Raw genomic sequence first — 23903 nt, forward strand, 5'->3', positions numbered from 1 at the left:
TGGGGAGAGGCAGGTTCCTGGGTGTCTTCTGACACCATCTGTCTCCTATCAATGTCCAGGAAGGGCTGACAGTGTGCAGCCCCTGGGGACCACCCACGAGGGGCCTCAAATGCCAGGGCCTTCGGAGCCTCAGATTCATGCCAGGGCTGCTCCTCCCACCACAGCCTGTTCCTGTGGAGGTTCTGCAGGGGTGACATGAGAGATGGAGCAGGGGATGCAGTTCACCCAGAGGGCCACCCTGCAGGCAGTACTGTGATAGGTGCCCCCAATCTTTTCCGCTAAACCCTGGTGGCAGAGCCTGGAGAGGAGGCGCCGCTTTGGGAATGAGCTGTGAGGGGCGGGTGGCTCTTGGCACCAGAAGTGGCTGGGCCGGCTTCACACCGCCTGCCCTGACACGAGGCAGCCCTGTCGCTGCCAGCAGGGGCCCCTCCATGAGGCCCATCTCCCAGAGTGTCATCCACGCCCTGCACAAACCACAGAGCCGTGGCAGCCAAGGCCCTTACCCTCTCAGGTATTGTCCCCTTTGATAGGCTGTGAAAGGAAAGTCCCAGCCTTGGTGGCACACCTCCTGAGACGGGGCAGTCACCACCTCCATCCCCTGCACAATGAGAGATACAGAGGGAAGCATGTTTGTCCCACCCTCTGGAGCTCTGGGGCATTCTGCTGAGCCCCTGGTACCAAGGTCACTACAGGGAGTCCTGTCTGCCCAGGGAAGTCCATTTAATTCAAGAAGCACTTTTTTTTTTTTTTTTTTTTTGTACAAGGAATGGAACCCAGAGCCCTCAAACACTGAGCCACATCCCCAGCACTTTTTATTTTTTATTTTGAGACAGGGTCTGCTAAGTTGCTGAGGCTAAATTTGAACTTGCAATCCTCCTGCTGCAGCCTCCCAAGCTGCTGGGATTACAGGCATGTGCCACCAAGCCAAGCTAAGAAGTACTTATTGAGTGCCTGTTATGTGCCAGTTTCTACCAGGAGCTAGGGCTACAGAAATTGGCATAGGGACCCAAAAGTTCCACTAGGCTCTCACAGCCCTGTGGACTATGGTCACGTAAGAGTTTGCTACCAAAAATGCCTCTAGGGCTGGTGGAGACACCGTGAAGGCAAGAAGGCCAGGGGATGCTTTGGAGAGAATGTGGCCTCTGGGCTGCAGCTGCTGAACTGGGCTGGCCCAACTCACAGACACCTGGGATCTGAGCTTAAGGTGAGGTGAAGAGAGCTGGGAAGGTCCAGAGCAGGTCAGGAAAAGACTTTCAGGGAGCTCGGTACCAGGAACAGCCGGGAAAGCATGAGCCCCACGTCACGGCTGTGAAACCTCCTGTAGCCACTGCAGCAGAGCCACAGCAGTTTGGTTTACTCTGCAGTTCCGGGCCAGGAGTCTGAGGTCCAGCACCTGCAGGGTGGCTCCTTGTGGACGTTCTAAGGGACAACCTGTTTTTTTTTTTTGGTACTTGGGATTGAACTCAGGGGCACTCAACCACTGAGCCACATCCCCAGCCCTATTTTGTATTTTATTTAGACACGGAGTCTCACTGAATTGCTAAGTACCTCACTTTTGCTGAGGCTGGTTTTGAACTTGCGATCCTCCTGTCTCAGCCTCCCAAGCCACTGGGATTTCCGGCTTGTGCCACTGTGCCTGGCTACAATCTGTTCTTTGTCCCCAGCTTCTGGTGTGGTTGACACCCGAGGCTCATGCATGCCTCCCTCAGCTCCGCCTCCTCTCCCATGCCTCCTCCCTGTGTCTTCTCCTTTTCTGTCTGACACTTTGGGTTTAGGGTCCACCCTAATACCAAGGGATCCTCACCTCAGTTACCTCTGCAAAGACCCCGTTTCCAGATAAGGGAAACATGTTTTCATAGGGAGAGGCCACAATTCAACCTGCTGGAACATGGCTCCCCTAGGTATGCACATATCCGTGTGTCACTTATCCATTTAATCTGCAGGACGCACACCCCAGGCAGTTAGGACCACAGGAGGGACTTCGTGAAAGGAAGCCCCTCCCCCTGGGCCACTTGCTTCTGCCCCACTTGCACCTCGTCTCCCATGTACCCTTCCAGAGACACAGTGGCACCTGGTCTCATTTGTGCCTTTTTTAAAAATTAGCTTTATTAACAAACAAGGACCGTGTGTTTAAAGCATACAGTCTGAGTGACACATGTCCACACCCATGAAACCATCACCACCGCCAAGACAGGGAACATCCCATCATCCCCCAAACCCTTCAAGCCCTGTGTGTCCCCTTCCTCCCTCCATTTTTTTGCTTGCCATTTTGTATTTTTAGCATGACTGTGCACCCTGACAAGACGGGCTTCCTCTCACGGTTGCCTGGTCCAGGGCACGGCAGGTGCCAGCATTCTAAGTTCAGCCTTGGGCCATCAGAGAACGTCCTGGTAGAACATGGGTGCAGCTCCTCTGTGCACACCTGCTGGGATGCTGCAGTGTCAGCTTGCAATGGCATCGCTGGGCCAGAGGGATTTTCCTTTTTGATTCCAGCGGACATTCCCCACACTGACTGCGGATTGTTCTGATCAGACTTGATCAGGACCATCAGATTCCAATCTTGAGTTGTGCCGTGGCCTGGTTGAATGCAGGCTCAGGCCACACCTGGCCCTGCCACCAGAGGTGGGGCTGGTGGATTTACCACAGGGGTCAGGAGTCAGACAGAATGGGTTCCAAGCTCATTCCCTCCACTCGCTAGCCATGGCGACAGCAGCGTCCAAAGAGCCACACAGGTGCTCCCAACCACACAGCCTCCATATAATACAAGTTTGCCTTCCTCCCATTAAGAGAAGGGGCCTGGGTTTCCCTGTCCTTGAATCTGGAGGGCACTCCTGACCATGATGGAAGCAGACCTGCAGTGCTGCCAAAGCTAGATCACAAAAGAGACTCAGTTTCCACCTGTTTCTCTGGACTGCTTGCTCTCAGGCCCAGCTGCCATCCTGTGAGGAGGCCCAAGCAGCTCAGGTGGAGGGAGCCGACATCCACAGAAGCATGGTCACACTCCCACCCAACGACCTGTGCCCACTCATCAGCAGCCAGAATGCACCTTCTGCAGTAGTCCATTCCAGCTGATACCACGTGGTGCTATCTCCACCAAGACCTGCCCAGACTGCAGGTTCCTGAGCAAAGCAAATCGTTGCTATTTCCTATCATTAAATTTGAGTCCGCGTGTTACAAAGAAGTAGGTAACCCACACGCTGGCTCCATAATCTTTTTGTTTGTTTTGCAGGGCTGGGGGTTGAATCCAGGGGCACTGTACCACCAAGCTACACCCCCAGACCTTTTCCAAATTTTAGTTTGGGACAGAGTCTCACTAAGTTCCCCAGTCTGGCCTCAAACTTGCGATCCTCCTGCCTCAGCCTCCTTTGACTCTGTAGTGTTAAAGGAGGGATTTGACCCCTTTAAGTTCATTCTCTGTGTGAGGTGACAAGGGTAACATCATCCTAACTACATTCACCCAAAATGATCGATTGAGCACCTATCTGTGCCAGGTATTGGTCTAGTTGCTGGGGATCTCGTGTGAAAAGTGCCTTGTGTGAAAATAACACAATAGAGTTCAGAAAGGTTAGCTCTTTCTCCACTTTTCTTCTCTGTGAACTGCAAATAAAAATCTCTACCAGTTAAAGATCTCATATAAAGCAATAATCATTTGCGAGGAGACAGTCAATTAAAAGCTGGCCTCTGCTATGTCCCTAGTTCCCCAGTGCTGCCAGACAGAGGCTTTGGCAACCTCAGGGGAGGGGGCTGTCCTTTACTGCTAAGTGGTGTGATCTAGTCAAGTGGAAAGGGCTATTTGCTGGGTAATAAAAGCTTCTATTGTTCGAAGCCCTGGAACCTTATTAATGAATAACCCAGTGTACAGTCCCTGGTTTCAGCCATGTAAAATGGTTGTTTATGTGACAAGAACAAGGTGCAATTTTTCCTTTTGTAGTTTAAGTGGGCCCAGAGCCCCAGAGCCTCTGGCAACTGAAATGGGCTTCCTAAAGCGTGGGACTTCCCTGGGTCCTTGCAATGAGGTCTCCTCTGCTGGGTGTTCACAAACATTCAGGGTTGTCTCTGGGCAAAGAGGTGAATCCAGACTGGAACACAGGAGTCCAGTGGTGTGTGTTGTTGGGGGCAGGTGTGCAGGGAACAGCAAGCGGAATGCTGGAAGGCTCCAGAGAGGTCCCCCAGTCAAACTAAAAGAGGGGCAAACTCGGGGTTTGCTGGCCGGGCACCTCTCTGCAACCCCTCTGGGAAGCTGCTGAAGTCAGTTTCTCCATCCAACAGTAGAAGCAGCTGTGATGTTGTGTCCCTTCAGAGCACTGGGGTAAGAAAGCTCATCCAGAGGGGCCAGCTGTGAGCTCTGTGTTGCTTCCTGCCAGGCCTGGCATGTGGTTGGTGTGCAGTCATTGTTAATGGGTGGGATGGGAGAAGGGATGGAAGTCGCAGCTCAGGCAGAATCTGGAATGGCCAGTAATCTATCTCCTTCGTCATGCAGCTGAGGAACGGTGACATGCAGAGGATAGGTGGTCCCCAGGTACAGAGCTGGGCAAAGGCTCTGCAGGTGAGCACCAAGGCCTCTAAAGCCCTTTTCCCTCTTGTTATTGTTTCTATAACAACAGTTCTATGCAAATGCCAGAGGCTTTTTCCAACAGAATATTCCCCCAATATTTCTAGCCCCCAATACCTAAGAATGTCAATTTTCTTTCTTTTTTGTAATTGGGTTGTTGCAGATATATTTAGTTAAGATGAAGTCATTAGGATGGTCCCTAACCCAACATTAGCAGGTATCCTTATAAAGAGGCATTCTGGACACAGAGACACCCAGGGAGAAGGCCAAATGAAGTGGGGGCAGGGGAGGGTGCTACTTCTACCAGCCAAGGAACACCAAGAGTTGGCAGCACACCCCAATGCCTGGGTCTGAGTCTCCCTAGAGCCGGCAGAAGGGACAGCCCAGCCCACATTTGATCTCAGACTTCTGGCCTCCTGAACCACAGAAGATTAAGCCTCTGTGTGTGGTACCGTGTTATGGCAGGAAGCTAATGCACAATCCCTCGTGTGATGCATTTCTTGCCATGATTAGGCCCTCTGCTCAGATGGGAAAAAGGACTGGAACGCGACAGGCAGCCGCCCAGGGTTCGGCTGGAGCTTCCGGAGTTGAGGGAAGGAGGCTGGAACGAGAAGCTGGACCTGGGGCCTTGTCCCTGGGGCGTGGCCAGGCCCTTGCCGCGGGTCGAGCCCTGGAGCGTGATCGGGGCGGGGCCTTGCCGCGGGGCGGGGCGGGGAGGACTCGGGGCTCGATGCGCTCGGCACTCCCAGAGGCTTGCTCGGTGCTCGGCCGGCAGCCCTGCGCACGCCGCCCATCGCACTCGCTGAAACCCGGCACCGCCGTCATGTCGACCGCCATGAACTTCGGGGCCAAGAGCTTCCAGCCGCGGCCACCGGACAAGGGAAGCTTCCCTCTGGATCACTTTGGTGAGGGTGGGAGTCGGCGGGCGGCATCACCCTGGCTCGCGAGTGTACGGGCGGGCCCTAGGGGCGGAGTCTAGGGGAGGGGAGGGTCCTAGGAGCGGGGTGGGTCCGAGGGGAGGACCCTGGGAGGATCCTATCTGAGACCCGTGTCCCAGGGGGAGGGTCTGAGGAGGGGGCGGGTACTAGAAGGGGAGGGTCTTGGGGCGGGTCCTGAGGGAGGGGCGGGTCCTAGGGGCAGGTCGAGGGGAGAGGCTGGGCCAGAGGGTGGTCCGGAGTCCCGGTCAGCTAGTGCTGGTCAGCTCAGGGCTGGTGTTCCGGGCTTCAGTGTCTGGGATCCTGGGTATGATTCCCATAGCCAGCAGTGCTCCAGGCCCGTCCCAGGCTGCTGGACTGGACCTGCCCCCATCCCCGTTGGGGGCTGACAGGGAAACAGGCTGGGGGTCCCCGTGAACTGAAGGTCCCCGTGGGGGCCTGGACTCTCCTGGTGAGAGCTTACTGGGACTATGGCTGTAATGTGACAGGGATAGTACACCGACTCCGCGAAACAGAATTCAGTTCATATATATATATATATATATATATATATATATATATATCTTTTTAGCTTTTTTAAATATTTATTTTTTTGGTGTAAATGGACACAACACAATGCCTTTATTTTTATGTGGTGCTGAGGATCGAACCCAGTGCCTCACACTTGCAAGGCAAGTGCTCTGCCACTGAGCTACAGCCCCAGCCCCCAAACAGGATTCAATTTTGATCTTCCTCTTGCTTTTACTCAAAAGTGTGGTGCCAGAACATGAGCAACTGTTATTAGTGGTAAAAGTGCCAGTTATTTTTATTTTTTTTTTTTTTGGGGGGGGGGGTTACTGGGGCTTGAACTCAGGGGCACCCAACCACTGAGCTACATCCCTAGCCCTATTTTGTATTTTATTTAGAGACAAGTTCTCACTGAGTTGCTTAGTGCCTCACTTTTGCTGAGTTGGCGTTGAAGTTGTGATCCTGTTGTCTTAGCCTCCAGAGCTACTGGAACTATAGGCATGTGCCACCAAGCCCGGCCTAGATTCTTGTTTCTTTCTTTCTTTTTTTATATATATATATATGTTGTTGGTAGACCTTTATTTTATTTATTTGTATGTAGTGATAAGAATCGAACCCAGTGCCTCCCACAAGCCAGGCAAGTGCGTAAGGCTACCACTGAGCCACAGCCTCAGCCCTAGATTATTGTTTCTTCCCAAATATTTTGTTGTGAATTTTCCCAAAACACAGTGAAGTTAAAAAACTCTTACCATAAACTCTCTTGTCCCACTATCTTGATTCTGCCCTTAACATTTTACTGCACTTGGTTTTGTCTTTTGAGTGTCATTTTCCATGTTTCTGAAGAAATCAAGGTTTGTTTTTGTTTTCCCTGTGCTGGGGATGTAGCCCGGGGTCTCACACCCGCTCGTCCCTATGAGGGAAACAAGTTTTGAAAAGGACAGTGATACCATTCTAAGGCTGCTGTGTTGGCAACTCATGTTTTCACTGTGAAAAGAAGACATTTTCCTTATCCTTCTAGGTGAATGTAAAAGCTTTAAAGAGAAATTCATGAAGTGTCTCCGTGACAATCATTTTGAAAATGCTTTGTGCAGAAATGAATCAAAAGAATATTTAGAGTGCAGGATGGAAAGGCAAGTACAAGCTCACTATTATGACTTCTACTCCCACTTCTCCAGCCAAAGCTGTTTTCCCCCCCTAAAAAGCCATTATTCAGCCCGGGGGTTCAACTTGTGTATTTCAGAACTGTGGGGCGTTTGCTGGTGTAATTGAAGCTTATCAGATGAGATTGTACTAGAAGCTGTTTGGCAATCCTGGGAACCGTTTCTTGAGTGCCAGTGTTACCCGTGATTGCATTCCTCAGAGCATTTTCTTTCCAAACTTGGGTGCTACTGACCTGTCATTAAGGTTTCAGAGTCGTACATCATAAAATGCTGAGTCAAAAGATTTGAAGATTGTACGGGTACACAGTTTATTTCTTTCACATTCTCAGACTATAAAAATATGCACTGTGTCATTTTGTTCCACTTAAAGCTATTTGGAATGTGACAGGAAGACAATAGACTATTGAAAAAATGATGAAAGATGGATGATTCTTCTATCTTAACCAGAATTCACCAGCATTCACTTTTAAACACAAACAAAACATTTCTAACTGTGACCTGTGAAGCTTTTACTTAAAATAAGAGCTATTTTAATCCTTAATGTGACAAAACAGGTAACGTATAATTATATGATCGTGGTGGGAGTTTTCATTTTTGCTTTTTTGAGGCCACAGTCAGCTCCTAAGGAATTCAGTCTCCAGACAGGTGATACCGCCAGTTATGGGTGACGAGTTCTGCTCCCTCACATGTTGAAGTTTGAACATTAGAGAAGCTCGCCGAGGCAAGCATAGAAAACAGGGTTTATTCAAAAAGGGGTAACATAGACTTCTCCCAGGACAGGGAAGGGGGCCGCAGCTGGTATCCTGGTATCCCCAAAGCGAGGGTGTTCTCCTTTTTAAGGTCTTAGGCTCCCTTTTTTCTCCTGCTCTTTCCCTTATCTCTCTCCTTCCTGCGTGTGTGACTAGGCCCTGGAATGCTGGGTGGGATGGCCCAAAGGTGGGAAACAGGTGGACTGAAGGGGGAAGGGCAGGATGGAGCAGCCCTGGACATATTAATTAATAACCTTAGAGTTCTCTGTAGGGAGGGGCAATTCCTGGGACAGGTTACCTTGGTTAGAGCAGGGGCAGGTTCTTGATAAGGGTGGAGAAAGGGCTGTCAAGAAATTTAACATTTCAATCCCTCAGGGGACAGTCTCCTTCTTCCCAGATTCACTTAAAATTGTCCTCCTTGATATGATCTGACTTGATTTGCCTGGCTATATTGACTGCTGTCTAATTCTGGCTTCACAGTTTGACATCAGTGGTCCACTTAAGCCCTCTTTTCAGTTTGAGCAACAAACTTTGAACACTTCCTCAAGGTTCAGATGTGTGCCTTCAGTGTGGACCTTTGGGACTGTAAGGGTGATGGGCTTTGGCAGTGTGGACCTCCTGTGAGGCCCTTGTCCTGCCTTCATAGGTGTTTCTTGGGCTCACAGGGACTTGAATGTCCAAGGGCCATACTAAATCCAGTTCCTGCCACCTCTAAATCGCACATGGGTTGGAAACCACATCTTTGAATATCTTAAGTTGATAGATCTTTAGGAGGCTGGAACTTAGAATTTCTTCTTGGTGCTGCCAAGCTTTCGAGAAGAGTGATCTCTGCCTGTGCCTGGGGTGTAAGCAGGTCTAGATATGCAGGAGAAAGTTAGCAAATAAGATGAGCATTCCATGGGCTGTCCACAGAGCTAGGCCCAGGTCCCAGCTGCTCCTACCTGGAGTTTCTTCAGAGGATATGTGGATGAGGGAGCCGGAAAGGTGTCTGGCCTCCCTGATGAAGGCTACCAGGCAGGCCTGGGAAGAGGAAGTCTCACTTTCCCTCTGTGTCCTGGGCTGAGCTGCAGGCAGCTGCCCACATCTGCACCTGTGCTGCACTCAGTGCTGCTTGGATACAGTCAGTGAGGATAGCAGGAGAAAGGACATGGTGCCACAACTTTCAGTGGCTTCACTGACTGGCCAGGTGACATTGAGGCAAGTGTACAGCTGTGTATGTTTTGTTTTGCTGAGTTATTTCGACTGGAGAATTGTGGCTGGTTGGTTGTTCATGAAAATCATCAAACATCATAAAAGACAGTCAAGGTTGGCCTACCCAGACTCAGGTCAGGATCTCACACACCTGCTGCTGGCCCTTGTAAAACATGAACATGCGGATGTGTGCACACGCACACATGCCCACACTTTTAACCATTTATTTTCTTCCTTTTTTCTATGCTAAAATCCCAAACCCTCTTTTACCTCTACTTACTTTCACATGCATCTTTTCAGAAAATGGTCCTCAGTAGAGTTTTTAAAGTTCTCATGCTTGGACTGTTTCAGCATGAGGGAAAAGTAGGTACTTGTCTTGGAGGACCATATTTTCTCATAGAAAAAAATGTCAAAATTGGGGTTACCTTGGCGAAGACTAATACATAATAATCTAAGATCTCAAACCTTTGTAGTAATTTAAAAGTTCAGGTCCTGTCTTAGGGACATCAGGGTCATATACGTGACCTGATGGAGCATCTTCGCTCTTACCATCTACCCTGTGGTGGGACCATGGGGGCTCCAGCCTGGAAAGTGAAGGAGCACTTGGTATGACTCAGGGACTGTCAGTGTTGCTGCCATTATTACCCTCAAGAACAAGAAGTATGGGGCTGGGGTTGTGGCTCAGTGGTGGAGTGCTTGCCTTGCACATGTGAGGCACTGGTTTCAATCCTCAGCATCACATAAAATTAAGTAAATAAAGTTATGTGTCCATCTACAACTAAAACAGCTTTAAAAAGAACAAGAAATCTATAAATATTCCACTGCACTGAATCATGAAGTTAAATACCTGTGAAATGATGGCACTGGTATAAACAGGACTAATTTTGCTTTTTATGAAGATTCCAGAGTGATTCTTGGCGGGTATCTGAGTGGCTCAGTCCTTAAACAATGACTAGGAAATGGGAAAAATTTGTGGCTGATTCACTTAGGCTAAAGAGAGCTCTGAAACCGTTCTTCTAGCCATAGGACTTGCTGAAAGCCATGGGGCTGGCTTCCACGAGGACTGGGGGCATCTCTTGAACTACGTCCCGTCTGGCTCGTGGTCTTTCCTCCTTGCTCCTTCTTCCTCCTTGAACATCAGTGGCAGCAGCAGGGCAAGCACTGCTACACTTGCTTCAGGTGGTCCCTATAACAGACACCATGGGCAGGCGGCCGGAACCACCTGTGGTCCCGAGTTGTGTAGGTTGAAGTCTGGTGTGAGTCTCTGGCTCTGGAGTCAAAGTGCCAGCAGGACTGATTCCTGCTGGAGGCTCCTGCCCTGTCCATCTGCTGGAATCACCCGTATTCCTGGGCTTGGAGCCCCTTCCTCCATCCTCATAGCCAGCTGTGGTGCATCTCTGATCCTTTTGCCATTTCCTTTCTGGGCAAAGCCAGGAATGGTTCTCCAGTTCTAAGGATTCAGGTGATTCGATAAATCCACCTACATAACACAAGGTACTCTCATCTCAAAACCTGATGATTAGCAGCCGGATTCCCCTTCCCCAGGTGAGGTAGCATTCTCCAGGCTCCAATAATTGACATGTGCACATCTTTGGGGGTCATTATTCTATTGGCCAAGCAAAGTCTAATAGGTGGGTGTGAAGAGCTGTTGGCCAGATGTGTCCTTTACCAAGATGTGGTGAAAATTTGTTATTGTTTGCCTAACATGGAGTCTAGAAATAGCTTGTGAATTCCATGTTATAGAATTGTACTAAATGGGAACATGCAATTCTGAGGACATCTTGAATGAAAGGGGTGGGCCCAGGTTTTGTTGGCCTGGCGCCACTACTAGTTCGTGGGGCGAGGCTCTGATGGGAACAGACACCTGGCTTTACTTCTTGCTGTCCTGCTCAATGGGCAAGTTTCAACACTTTAATCCTTTGAGGGGCAAAAACACCTTTGATTTTTCAAATTTGAAAAACACAGGTGCGGCACCAGGAGAGACTTACACAGTCCTTGAGGTGTTTTCTCCCCCTGTGCTCTGAGCCCCTCCCTTCTCCCTACTCTCTGAGCCCTCCTTCCGCTCCATTCTGAGCCCTTCTCCCCTGCCCTCTGAGAGCCTGCCCAAGGCAGGGGGAGGTGGGAGGCCCAGCAAGGGCTGCACAGTGCTCAGTGTTGAGCGTTGACTTTAGTGGTTTGGGCTTCTACCAGCACAGGAGGAGGCTGACACCCAGTGGTTATAGGGAGGGTGCTGGCTGCCTGGGGACTGACAGATGGGTCTAGTAGATTGGTCTCTTGCTGGTGGGGCCAGGCCCTGACTGTGTAGGCCTGAGAGGAGCAAAATAGAGCCCACACTTCACATATTAAATATTTTAAAGCTAATAAATTATTAAGTAGTGTGTTCCGTCCTCCTGCCTCATCAGATACGCCTTCATGGTGACCTGGAGGCCAGGTGTGAAGAGGTCCTGCACCTGCCCATGTCTGTCCCAGAGTGCTGTGGCTCTGGAGCTGGGCTTCTCAGCCCTGGTTCACCCCCTCCCTCGGGGGCTTCACACACCTGTGTGGACACCTGTTGATGGCAAAGCTCTGTCCATACCCTCAACAGCTTCCTCTGAATTGTGAGGTGGTGCATGCTTCCCCCAGGAAGGCAGGCCACAGAGGCCCTCAGAGTGTCTGAAAGGAGACATGGAGGCTTTGGGTGGGCACCACCCTCTGGGGAGGGCACAGGCAGAGGGGCCCATTAGACAATACTGCTCTGTCCCTAAGACATAGAATGAGGTCCCAGGAGCCCCCGGGAATGGCTGTTGTGACAGAGCAGTGTGTGGCGGACCTGGGTGGACCTTGCTCTTGCACCTGACAACTTCCCATTTTTTCTTTTAGGCAGCTGATGGCACAGGAACCACTGGAGAAACTGGGATTTGGTGACTTGATAGATGGAAAATCAGAGGCAAAAAATAAATCTTAATGAGAAGATGACCAGTGGGCTGCGTCCAAGAGGCGCTCTGAGGTGAGCACAGGCCCTTCTGCTCGCGGCCCTCACCTGCCCGCGTGGTCCTCAGCAGCAGGCCTGCAGGATGCTTTGCAGCACACCACCTGCAGCCAGGCGGAGGTGCCTCGCTTGTGGGGATGATTTGTGGAGGACTCACCTGTCTCCTGGAGCACCCCAAATCATGTTCAAAAATTTCTGTTTCTTTTAGAGCCTCATTTATCTTTTATAAGATGCTTTTATGTTTAAATCTTGTGCATCACAGGGTCCCAGGAGGCTCCTGGTAGAGACGACCTGCGGAAAGCCACCCTCATGCTGCAGTGCTCTGGGTAGCGCTCCTTACTGATGCGCCAAGTGTGCAGATTCCAGACCCTGACGCACACATTCTGTCGGGAAATGACTTCCTTGGCAAGGCGTCGCCCTGTTTTGTGCTCCTGCACAGGCATGCCAGTGCATCTCCTTTTTTTCCCCCAATAAAACTAGAATACAAAATAGGAAGTGAGAAATAATTTGGCTTTTTGACACATTTGGCTTCTTGATTTTTTTGTTTATGCCTTGCACCAAGTAGCCTCAAAACCAAAGTTTTGTTTTCTAGTTAGTATTAGGGTATATTACAAACTAGACATTTAATTTCAGTAATTTATTGTACTGCTGAAGGATAAAATATCAATCCATTTGTAGTGAGACTATAAATAATAAAATATTTCATTTCATTTCATTTGTAGTTAGAGTGGGTTGTTTTCTATTTCTTTATCCTATTATTACACCCCACTTCTTTCACTGCCGATGCTTGCTCAGAATCCCTGGGTGCATCCCAGTAGTGGTGCCCTGGTGTCAACTGAGTTCTTTAAGCAGTGCTTATAATGGTGGCTCTCGGCCCAGGTGTCTTTCTTTTTCTTTTTTTAATACTGAGGATTGAACTCGTTGGTGCTTAACCACTGAGCCACATCCCCAGCCCTTTTTATATTTTATTTAGAGACAGGGTCTTACTGAATTCCTTAGGGCCTTGCTGAGTTGCTGAAGCTGGCTTTGAACTCATGATTGTCCTGCCTCAGCCTTCGGAGTCCTGGGATTACAGGAGTGCACCACCACGCCCCACGCTTGGGTCTTTTTCAGAATTGCCTGTGGGTTGCTTAACATCATAGTTATTCTGCTGTATGCCAGGGTTCAAGGCCACCAACAAATGCTCATGTGCATCTGGGCCTGTTTGCGCTCAGACCTCCCCTCTTCACAGCAACGTTGGGAAGGGTTGGCCCTGCAGACTGCCTTCCTTGGCTCCTGGGAAGTGTGTGGAGGACATTGAGAGGAGGTTTCGGGGGAGGAGAACCCAGGGCATGTCCCTCTGGTGGCAAACCTTCCCCAGGCCCTACCAGGAAGGGCAAACAAGCCTGCCAGTTGTAAGCCCTGAGAATGGGCCCCTCTGCACCGTGGGCCTGTGAGGGGTGGAGGCCTCTCAGCTCATCCCCAGTTCTCTGCGTTTAAGGCCTTGAGTTTTCTGTGCCATGGTGAGCCCTTTCTCGGTTAGACATCCCAAACAACCCTGCGGGAGGGGATGTTTCTTGGGCTGGGTTCATTTCCACATGTCCACAGAACATGGTTATCATGTGCATGGGTGCATGTGCATGGGTGCAACTGCTCCTGTCTACAGCCTGTTTAGCATTTGATCTCTGTCATGCTCAGTGTGCTGCAGAGTTGGGGCTTATTATTTTACTTTAAAAGTCTTAAGCCAAACTGAGCCATTCCTAAGTATTTTATTTTATTATTATTATTATTAATTTTTTTGGTAGTGAGGATTGAACCCTGGGGTGCTTAATCACTGAGCCACATCTCCAGCCCTTTTTATTTTTTATTCTGAGACAGGGTCTCACTAAGTTGCTTAGGGCCTTATCAAGTACTTAAACTGGCCTCGAACTTGCAAGCCTCCTGCCTCATCCTCTGGGATTACAGGAGTGCACCACCATGCTCAGCTCTAAGTCTATGTGTACAGTGTGCACATCGCAGCACACTTTGCAATTGCAAAGCATTAAACAACCCAAACTCCCTCCTGTGCCAGATGCTGTATGAACTGCGACCTCCACGCGGTGGAGCACTGCGCCAGCAGTGGAGGAGGACAGGCTGAGGTGATGTGACGAGTGGTGCCATGACATCCTGATAAGCAGGGAAACGCAGAGCCACAAGAGCACCTGTTGAACATTACAGAGGAGGGACACGGGAAGCCAAAGGATTATTCACTTATTTGTACAAAAAAAAAAAAAATCAGGAAGGATAAACCAGAAACTAAATGGCACCCACCAGGCAGAGAAGCCTTAGGAATGAGGCCTCTCAGCACCTGTGTTCTGACTGAACTGTGCTCAAAACACACGAACCAGGATGTGGGGAGCCACTGATGGCAGAGATGGCTCTAGGCTGGGTTACTTTGGAAGACATTTTAACCAAAACTAACGAAAGATATTTAGGTCGCGAGCTCATTTTCCACATGGACTATGATTCTGGCCCTATTTATTCTAAGTTGGAAAATTAGAAACAGCACTGAGAGCCCGCTCTGTTGAACTCCTGGCTTTCTAATATAAGGATAGCTAGATGTAGAAATCAGGGTGTGTGCACAGGCAGGCGGGAGCAAGCGAGTGTCCTAGCCCTCGTGTATGGAAGGCCTGGGGCCATGACACCCAGCCCCAGGTCTGGGTTCCACCATTCTCTCACAAGAGGAACCAGAATCTTGGTGGAGGCTAAGACCAGGGTGAAAGTCAAGATGAGCCCAGTGTATCTGCCAGGAAGTAAGGAATTACTGAACAAATGACCAGATTGCTGAGAGGAGGCAGGAGGCAGTAACGGAGCTCCCACTGGCCAAACCTGAGGTGAACTGAGGAAGAAAATAAATAATGATGGTGCTGGGCTACAAGCCACAATGGACACTAATACCGTGAGGCCATGCTGGTGGAAATAATTGAATAAATATGTCAGTGGTAGGAGGGACAGCTCTTCCTTGTGAATTCTGACTAGTATGGAAGAATTGATGGGGACAAGGTATCGTGTGACAAACACTACAGTGATAATGGCTGCAGACAGGAACCCCCAGTAGACAGTGAAGTTAGTGGCAAAATGTGAGGCAAAACACGTCTTGAGAAGCCTCCACTCCAGATGCTCAGTGATTACAAAGGGAATGACAGTGACATTACAGGGGCGATCACCTTGGCCATGTGGTCATTGCCAGAAATGAGACTTACTTCAGCTCATGCCCCGTATCATGCACAGAGGACACAGCTTTGCTTCTGAGGCTTGCCCCCAATACACAGTCTGAACCTAATCATGAGAAACAGGCAGACCCACCCTGGGACCTTGCACCAGAGAGTTGCCCATCAACACTGTCAAGGTCGTGGAGCCCAGGCACGGTGGCACGTGCCTGTAATCCCAGTGGCTCAGGAGGCAGCAGCAGGAGGACTGTGAGTTCTAAGCCAGCCCCAGGAATTTAGCAAAGCTGTGTTTCAAAAAGGACTAGGGATGTAGCTCAGTAACTATCATAGGCTGAGCACACAAGAGATGTGGGGACTCTGTGCCATGTGGATCCTGGCTTCTGAGAAGGGACACTGGGACATTCTTAAGTGCTGAGAACTTGCAGGTAAGCCAGTGGAGTGGTACCAGCATGGATTTCCTTTGATTCTGGACTGAGGCTGTTCAGTGTTTTGGGGGAGCTGGGTGTATGGCCTTCTTACTGGTACCACCTTAGGAAGTCTGAAATTAGTTTGAAATATAAAGTTTAAAATTTTTTGTATGAAAGTCTTTGTAGTTGAGCTTTCTGTATACACGATTCAATTCTCATTTTGAAATAAATTTCAGTCACAGATAATGCAGCAATAGGGGATCATAGGAAAGAAAGCAGAGCACCCCGACACAGCCCCTATTGCATGGTCACTCGCATTCCTTACATAGAAGAAGGAGCTGCCTGACCCTCATTTTCTAGGTCTGGTTTGCAAACACGGGGTGCCCAGGGGAGCCCAGCCACTCTCCCACCAAAGCTTCCCAGAAAATATTTTTGGTAGTCATATGTGTTTTATTTATCCTGTGCACCTGTACCTTCAGCCGTTATGACATCAATAAAGGTGCTATCCCCCGCACTGTAGAATAAACAAATGGTGCTTGGAAAATCTTTCAAGAGCTCTCTTTCGATGTGACATAATGGGTGAATTTGAGGCAGCCCTGGTCTTAGATGTGGGCCCATGATCTCCTTCCCAGAACGATGAGGACTGACCAGAGGCCAGCAGAGCCCCTCCTTCGTCTGGCTCATGACCCCCAGGAGGGGGTGCTGCACATACCTCAGGGCTCCGCAGCCTGGGTTGTTGGCACCCCCTCTGCTGGCCCCACCCACCCTGCCTAAAGAGCAAGTCAGATTCTTCCTGGGGCAGTGATGGGGGGTCTCCCATGTTCATTTTTTATTGCTGCACTAATTCTTAGACCCACTGGCTTAAAGCAAAATGAAAGCACTGCGGTGTGAAGTCAGGCTCTAAAGCAGTCTAAGGCCTGTCCTCCTGCAGGCAGCTCTGGGAAAGTCCATTTCCCAGCCTGTGCCAGATGCTGGAGCCACACACTCCCCAGTGGTAGCCCTTTCTGAATCGTCAATCTCACCCCTGCCTCTGTGCTCACATCTCTGACTCTGACCCTCGTGCCTGTGTGCCCCTCAGCTAGCCCCAGTAATCTCCCGGTCACAAGACCCTTAATTAAATCGCTTTGGTGAGTCCCTTCCACCATGAGAAGTACCGAGTTCACAGGTTCCAAAGATTGGAACCTTGATGTCTTGGGGACATTATTCTGCCCATCACACTTCCTCAAATGTGAAAAACATCAGCAGTGATTCACACCTGAGTCCCAAAGGCAGCCCTGTGTAAGGGACCCTGAGCCCTGTCCCATCCTGTTGTTCCCAGGAACAACCTGGATCTCTTGAGTAACTGTGACTAGTTTCTCTCTCTCTCTCTTTTTTAGTACCAGGAATTGAACCAAGGGATGCTTAATCATTGAGCCAAATCCCAGGTTTTTTTTTTTTTTTTTTTTTTTTTTGTGGTGCTGGGGTTTGAACCCAGGGCCTTGTGCATTCGAGGCAAGCACTCTACCAACTGAGCTACATCCTCAGCCCCTTCCTCAGTCCTTTTTATTTTTTGTTTTGAGACAGGGTCTTGCCAAGTTGCTCAGGGCCTCACTAAGTTGATTAGGCTGGCCTTGAACTTGCGATCCTCCTGTTTCACCTCCCGAGCCGCTGGGGTTAGAGGTGTGTGCATCACCGTGCCCAGCAAGCAGTTGGTTTCTCTTATTTGTTGGCAGCAGTCACATCATAATGGAGTTTTCTCAGGACTAAGTTTAAATCCTACGTTTTTCTGAGACCTTTGGCACTCCTTCCTGGCAAGTGACACAAAGATCAGTTATATACTTAACAGACAGGAATGGGAAGTGGAAGCAGCCCCCATGCATGTGGCATGGACTCCGCTGAGGAAGCATTTGTCTGTTAGACGAGTTCTAATCTGTGCAGCAGGGAGGGGCCTGGACACCGCACAGGGAACGTTGGCAATATCAGGATGCAGTTGTTGGAGGACGTGTGGCTTTTTCTTCCTTGTATTTTTATGACTATGTTTTATAACAAGCATGTATCATTTTTATAGAAACAATAAAATCATTAGTTTAAAGAAACCCCTTGTGTTGAGTTATCATTCTACATCCTCTATAAATTATATGCCTGTGTTAATTTCCCATCGCCTGTGAATACGCCAGTCGGCTGATTCTCCTGGCAGACATCGTGCTGGCTTAGGAGTCGGGATGCAGTTGGTACCTGCTGCTCTTCCACGAGGCACATGGAGCCGGCTGGAGGCTCTTTGCTGCGTGGGGACAGGAGGGGCCAAGCTTGTCTCCCTGATGGCATCATGGGTGCTGTGGGGGTGGGATCCTGTCTGTCAGCTTGTTTCCCCTGGGGGAGACACAAAGGAGCCCAGGTGTGCGTGGCCTTCACACTGATGCAGGAGCCTGCAGACGACAACCCGCACACGGACCCTTTTGTGCGCACGGCCTCCTCGGGCCGTCTGCTTGGGAAGCCGATGCTCCCATCTTTGGTGTATGATCGCACCCAATTTGTGCTCAAATTAAACTGTCCAGTAAATTAATATCTTTGTGGGTGAGAAAGCAGGGATTTTATTACTGCCAGAAACACTAAAGAACTTCCCATCGAGTCACAAGACAAGTGACTTTGTCATAATGCTGTGAACAAGATCACGAGTCTCCAGCCTTCTGGAGGAGTGAAATCACATCTCGGGGCCGTGCTCACTGCACACTGTAAAGTGAAGAGAGCGCTGGAGTGCGGAGAGGTGCCTCCCGGAGCGGAAGGGCTGGGCTCTGGTGCAGGCGTCAGGAAGGCTCCTGTTCTGCTGGCAGCTAGAGCGAATATCAGCACCACTTTAATTTCATTAGGGAAAACATATCCCACAACTGCACCCAGGATGCCCTGTGAGATGGGCCCAGGGGCTCAGAAACCCAAGTGGGCACCTTTGTGAAGGAGTTCGGGGTACCGATGGATGCTGGGGGCCTGGGAAGCTTGCTTGCTGGAGCTGATGGGAGGTGAGGGCTGGAGGGCAGTGTGTGTTCCTGCGTCTTGATCTGGCTTTCGACTGCCCCCTGCTGGCCCGTGTGGATGGAGGAGGTCCTGTGCTATTCAGGTGCAAGGCAGCATGGTGGCAGTCCTCACGGCTGCCCTCCAAGGGCTCAGCCCCTGAGACTGGACCTGCAGAGTTTGGAATGGAAAGTAGCACCGTGCGGAGGACATGCTTCACCCCTGGCTCCCGCAGGTGAGTTCAGCATGTGTCTCAAGCTGCCAGAAAGTCCTAAGGATTTCTGAGTCAGAGCAGCAGGTTTCCTTGGGCTGATTCAGCAGCTGAGGGAGGCCTGGCATCTGTTCATTCAGACCCCAAACACATGAAGAGCCAAGGCAAAATTCAGACCCCCTAGGAGAAAACCTGTGAACTCAGGGAAGGGAGACAGGGACACCAAAATGAGAAAAAAATCACTGTCTCTGGGCAGGAGGTTCCCACTGTGCCCTGGGCACTGTGCATCTGTTCTTTGTGAGGCCATCCCTGAGCTGGGGGCATTGCTCCTCTCCCAGATGGGTGGCAGGGAGGAGGCTGTCTGGGTCCAAGGCCAGCTGGGCTCGCTCTTTATACCCCACCAGGGTCAACTTTCTAGAATAGGTTCCTCTTTCCAGGTCCCTGAATGGTGACCTTTCTTGTTGCTGGGCAGCCGACAGGCCTCGTGTGCCTCTCCCTCTATGTGCTGCACCACACCCTCTTCTGGGGCAGAGGGGAGCCTACCTCCTGGTACAAAGGACAAAAGAGCAGGGGCCCATCTGGTAGACTGGAGTGGTGTGGCGAAGGTGGCTCTGAGATAAGAGTGAAACTGGAAAGTAGCAATACCCAGGAGCCACTGCAGAGGCCAGGCTCAGGCAGGAAGTGTCCACGCTCTGCCCTCGACCACCCACCAGGCAGGCACAGGGCATCAGCCAAGGCTGAGCTGGAGCACTCCATGCCTGCAAGCCATCAGGCCTGGCTTGGGCACAGTGGCAGCTCTGGCCAGGAGGAACTGAGTCACAGTGACACCGACCTGCCCGCACTCACAGTGCTAAGTCAGGAGCACCAGCCTCTCAGCTCAGGTCAATCAAGAGCCACTCCAGAATAGTTACCAGGGATCTCCAGCACCTGCACAGAGTGGAGGCTGGGGACAGAGAGAGCAGAGAAATGTGCCTGCTGGTGCTCTCACTGGCCATCTGTGTGGGTGAGAGACGAGGGCAGGCCCTGTGTTTCTGGGGCAAGAGGTGTTCATTCCAGACCCTCGGAGAGGAAACGGCAGTTTTGAGACAAGGACAACACAGCCCTGTTGTCATTTCCCACAGCCCTAGCCCCTCTTCGGGGCTCAGCAAGAGAACCTTGACTTCCAATAGCACCCAATCTTGGGTGTACCCAATTCAGCAAATGAAAACATGCCTGCTCAGGAGGGGCTCTTTCTGATGGCTTGTCTCCATCACAACTGGGCCAGGGGTGGAGGTGGAGCCAACCAGGTGTGTGGACAACGGTTCCCTAGGTGGGAGCACGGGGGCAGGTGCCAGGGAGGAGACATTCCCGGCAGAGGAGGGACAAGAACAAGGCATCATCTCTTCTCCAGGCTTCATTGCATGGCTGGCAGGGAATCGATCCTCTCTGAAAGGTGCTGGGGAGTGGTTGATGACTTTGGGGGCACAGAGTCTGCAGGGTGCCTGCCTGAGGACTTCACAGAAGCCTGGCCATTTTAGGCAGGAAGGGAGGGAGCTCCACTCAGGACAGCCTCCCATTCACCTGCAGGAAAGTCCTCGCCTGGAGAATCGGAAACACTGTGGTCTGTCGTCCCCTGCTGGAAAGTGGTGGTACTGCAGTCCCTGGAAGGGTTACCTGATTCTTTATATTATGGAGTTGTAAGAGTTCTTTGTAAGTAGATATTTCTCGTGACCTTAAAGTCTACTGCTCAATTGGGGCCACTAAAAAGGAGCCGAGTTGGGGCTGAGGTTGTGGCTCAGCAGTAGAGCGCTCGCCTAGCATGTCCGAGGCCCTGGGTTCCATCCTCAGCACCACATATAAATAAATAAATTAAATAAAGGTACCTTGTCCAACTACAACTAAAACATAAATATTAAAGAAAAAAAGGAGCCGGGTCCAGGAAAAGGAGGGAAGCTTCCAGCACTGTGTTTCGAGCCGGAAGTTCCAAGTTCAGCTTTTGGATGCAGCCCCAGATGACCTTTCCCTGAGGGGGGCCTGGGCTGTGTCCAGAGAGGCAGCTTGTCATTAGAGGCAGATTGGAGAAGGAAGTGTGTCCAAGAACACCTATCCGGCCCAGGTGCAATTCTAGCTTCACCACCTTCTCATGGGTCCTAGGGCTGCTCTCCATGACGCACCCCTCCCCCGACAGACACCATTTGCCTCTGCTCATTGGAAAACTAAGCAGAATTTTTTTTTCCAGTACTGGGGATTGAACCCAGGGTGCTTCACCACTACACTACACTGCCCCCCCCCCAAGTCCTTTTTATTTTTTATTTAGAGACAGGGTCTCACTGAGTTGCCTAGGCTGGCCTCAAATTGCAATCCTCTGCCTCAGTCTCCTGAGTTGCTGGGATTACAGGAGTACACCACCGCACTGCCGCCACCCCCAGAAAATATTTTTAAATGCCCTGAGTGCACCCAGTAGACCCTAGCAGCCACAGCCCCCCCAGAGGCCTGAGACCTAGCTGTCATCTTTGGGAAGATGCCAGAGGACTCCCTGCTTCCAGGGGGCTTTGGGGCTCAGTACCACACCCAGAAAGGTGTGCCGAAGCCATCTTGGTCCTGGGAGAGGTGTTGCCCTCCTGCTCCCTACCCTGTAGTGTGGTGTGTGCTGGCTCCGGCCTCTGGACTGTACTGAGGTGGCTCCCTGGTCACTGTTCCAGGCTATCCTCTTGCTGAATGTACTTGCCGGTCTCCACGAAGCCTCTCTTGAGCAAAGCTCCTTGGAAACACTCCTGTGCTGCCGAGCATCTTCCCTTTTGATTTTTCTGTTTTTCTTGGTGGAAAAAAATTCATTTTTTTTTTGTGGGGGTTGGCAGAGGAGTTGGCTGGGTGAGAGCCAGTGGCAGGCAGGGACTCTTCCTGCTGCCCCCAGCCCCACCCCGAAGCCGTTGCTCATTGCATGTCCCTGACTTGCATTTCCGTGCTTTCTTCATTTGGGTTCGACCCTTCTGAGCAGCTGGTCCCTTGGGAGTGGAGCCTTGCTCTGCTTGTTCCTCCGGGGGATCCTTGCCAACAGGAACACTGGGGTACCCAAGGAAGGCTGGCTCCAAAACCCCTGCTCCCTCCCTTTGGGAAGACCTGTGGGAACCCCCTCTCTGGGGTGTGTCTAGAAGCAGACCAGGCAGAGGGTTGTGGCCACAGCCACCCGGCCCTGCAAGGAAGGGGGACAAAGGTGAACCTAGTTTAGGAGGTGGACCTTGTTTTCTTCCCTTCCCGGTATGGGGTTGAGGCTAATTTAAATCATTCGCCCTGAGACATGGAGTCCGTGGTGAGGATTATCACCTTGGATGGCTACCCTGCAACGCTCAGGAGAGGCCAGGGAGGCCTCACCTGATGGGGTGGCGAGCTCCTGGCTCTGTGCACCCCAGGCCATGGGACCTCCCTGCAACAGCCTGGGCCTGCCCAGCCCTCTCCTGGGGACCCACATGGCTCCTGCTGGCCAGCTGACTCCAGTTATCTCTGTCCCATGCCCTCAGCCCTCGAAAGGACTCTTTCCTGGACCTCTTCTATGCTGGTGGCTCCACACCTCTTTGGGTCCCTGAGCAGAAACACTGGGGCTTACTCTGGTCTCTATCTCTCCCCTGCAGATGTGTCTTATATCTGCTGTCTCTACATGATGGTCCGTTCCCTGCACCCAGACATCTCCCCCAGGCTCTGCCCCTGCTTGCAGCCACTAGGACCCCAGACCAAGAGGTGAGACCCCTGGGGTGGGTAGCAATGGCTGTGCTCTGAGCTGGAATAGTGGAAGGAACGTTGGGGACACAGTCCAGCTTTTCAAGGTGCATGTCCAGGGCTCCTCTGGCTTCAAGAGAAGGACACCTGACCTGGGTTGTGAGTTTTCCAGAATGGCTGGACCCCCTCTGCCTTGTTTTCCCCCAGATTACATTGATTTAGACCACCTGGACCCCATGTCTCCAGCAGAATTTGTGGAAAATCCAGACCTGTGGGGACAGAACGGGGTGAGGCCAAGCCCAGGTGACTATGAGAAAACAGCTGGGTACAACAGATGCCTAACGGCCTCACTGCTCAGTCCCCAACTGGCTGCAGGTTTCTGGATCTGTTTTGTGCAACTGCAACAAAGTCAAGGTCAAATTGTGGCTGCTCAGCTGCTGCAGCAAGCATCAAGGTGGGCTCCAGTGGCAGACACGGATCTCAGTTCAGGGGCTGGAGATGGGGTCAAAGCTTCTGTAGGGAGTCACCTCTGGGGGCTGTGTGAGAGTCTGTTCCAGGCCTTGCTGGGTTTCTGATGGTTGCTGGCAATCTTGGGTGGCCTGAGCTCACACACCCACCGCTAGTGTCTGTCTCACAGAATACTTTCCTGTCTCTGTCTCCAAATTTCCCCTTGTTTATGAGGACATCATGATACTGGATTAGGGCCACCCCAATCTACTTTGACTTAATCTTAGCTTGATGTCATCTGCAAAGACCCACAGGTCAGAATTCCAGCGCATCTCTGGGGGACACAGTACAGCCTGTGGCATGAGTTGGCATGTGTTGGAAACCTCTGTGGATTGCACCAGCAGTGCCAAGGCCACTCTGTTCATGCACACGGGGATTCAGGACCACCCCCAGCACCAGGCACATCAGCGGGTCCTTCCTTGCTCTCTGTTTCTGGCACCCAGCCTGGCTCTCCTGCCCCAAGGCAAACCTCACTTTCCTGAAAGGAAGACGTCCATGGCACTCCCTGCCCCCTAGTTCCATCTTCTCCTCCCTCAACAGCCTTGGTTTCTCCACCTGGCTCCACCTGGCTGGAACCTTGGGTCAGCCCAGCCATCTTCCTCCCTGGTAAGGTGGGTGTCCTTCCAGCAGCTGCTGTTCAGAGAGGGACTCTGATGATAAGGCCTGCATCCTGCCAACTCCCAGCCCATCTCACGGGAGGTGCATAGGATGGGGGGGGGGGTGTTGCAGACTGAGCTGCCTGTGCTTCCGGAAGCATCTGAGCCACTGAAGATAAATCAAGCATCATTATCATGCTGCAAAGCTGCTGGTATCAAATAGCTTGCAGAATGGGGATTCCAGGGACCAGAGA

At 51.1% G+C, this 23903-nt stretch overlaps 1 protein-coding gene and 1 non-coding gene across 3 annotated transcripts; one reads left to right on the forward strand and one right to left on the reverse strand.

The window, feature by feature from the left end:
- The first annotated feature begins 5304 nt into the window (after positions 1 to 5304).
- On the forward strand, positions 5305 to 12777 carry LOC124076935 (cytochrome c oxidase assembly protein COX19). Of its 2 annotated transcripts, XM_058571693.1 has the most exons (4): positions 5305 to 5457; positions 7013 to 7128; positions 11958 to 12080; positions 12325 to 12777. In XM_058571693.1, exons 1-3 carry the CDS (start codon positions 5376 to 5378, stop codon positions 12036 to 12038), a joined length of 279 nt encoding a protein of 92 aa, XP_058427676.1. In that variant the 5' UTR covers positions 5305 to 5375; the 3' UTR covers positions 12039 to 12080; positions 12325 to 12777. The 2 variants fall into 2 exon arrangements, with proteins under 2 accessions (XP_058427676.1, XP_058427675.1); XM_058571692.1 differs by having other exon boundaries at positions 11958 to 12777.
- A 4329-nt stretch (positions 12778 to 17106) lies between these two features.
- On the reverse strand, positions 17107 to 17180 carry Trnas-cga (transfer RNA serine (anticodon CGA)). Its single transcript has one exon. It is a non-coding gene; the product is annotated as a tRNA-Ser (tRNA).
- Between the last annotated feature and the right edge of the window lie 6723 nt (positions 17181 to 23903).

Source organism: Marmota monax, unplaced genomic scaffold, assembly GCF_021218885.2.
Source record: "Marmota monax isolate L192 unplaced genomic scaffold, Marmota_monax_Labrador192_F-V1.1 WCK01_AAM20220418_F8-fsc00266, whole genome shotgun sequence".
NCBI classification, from domain to species: domain Eukaryota; kingdom Metazoa; phylum Chordata; class Mammalia; order Rodentia; family Sciuridae; genus Marmota; species Marmota monax.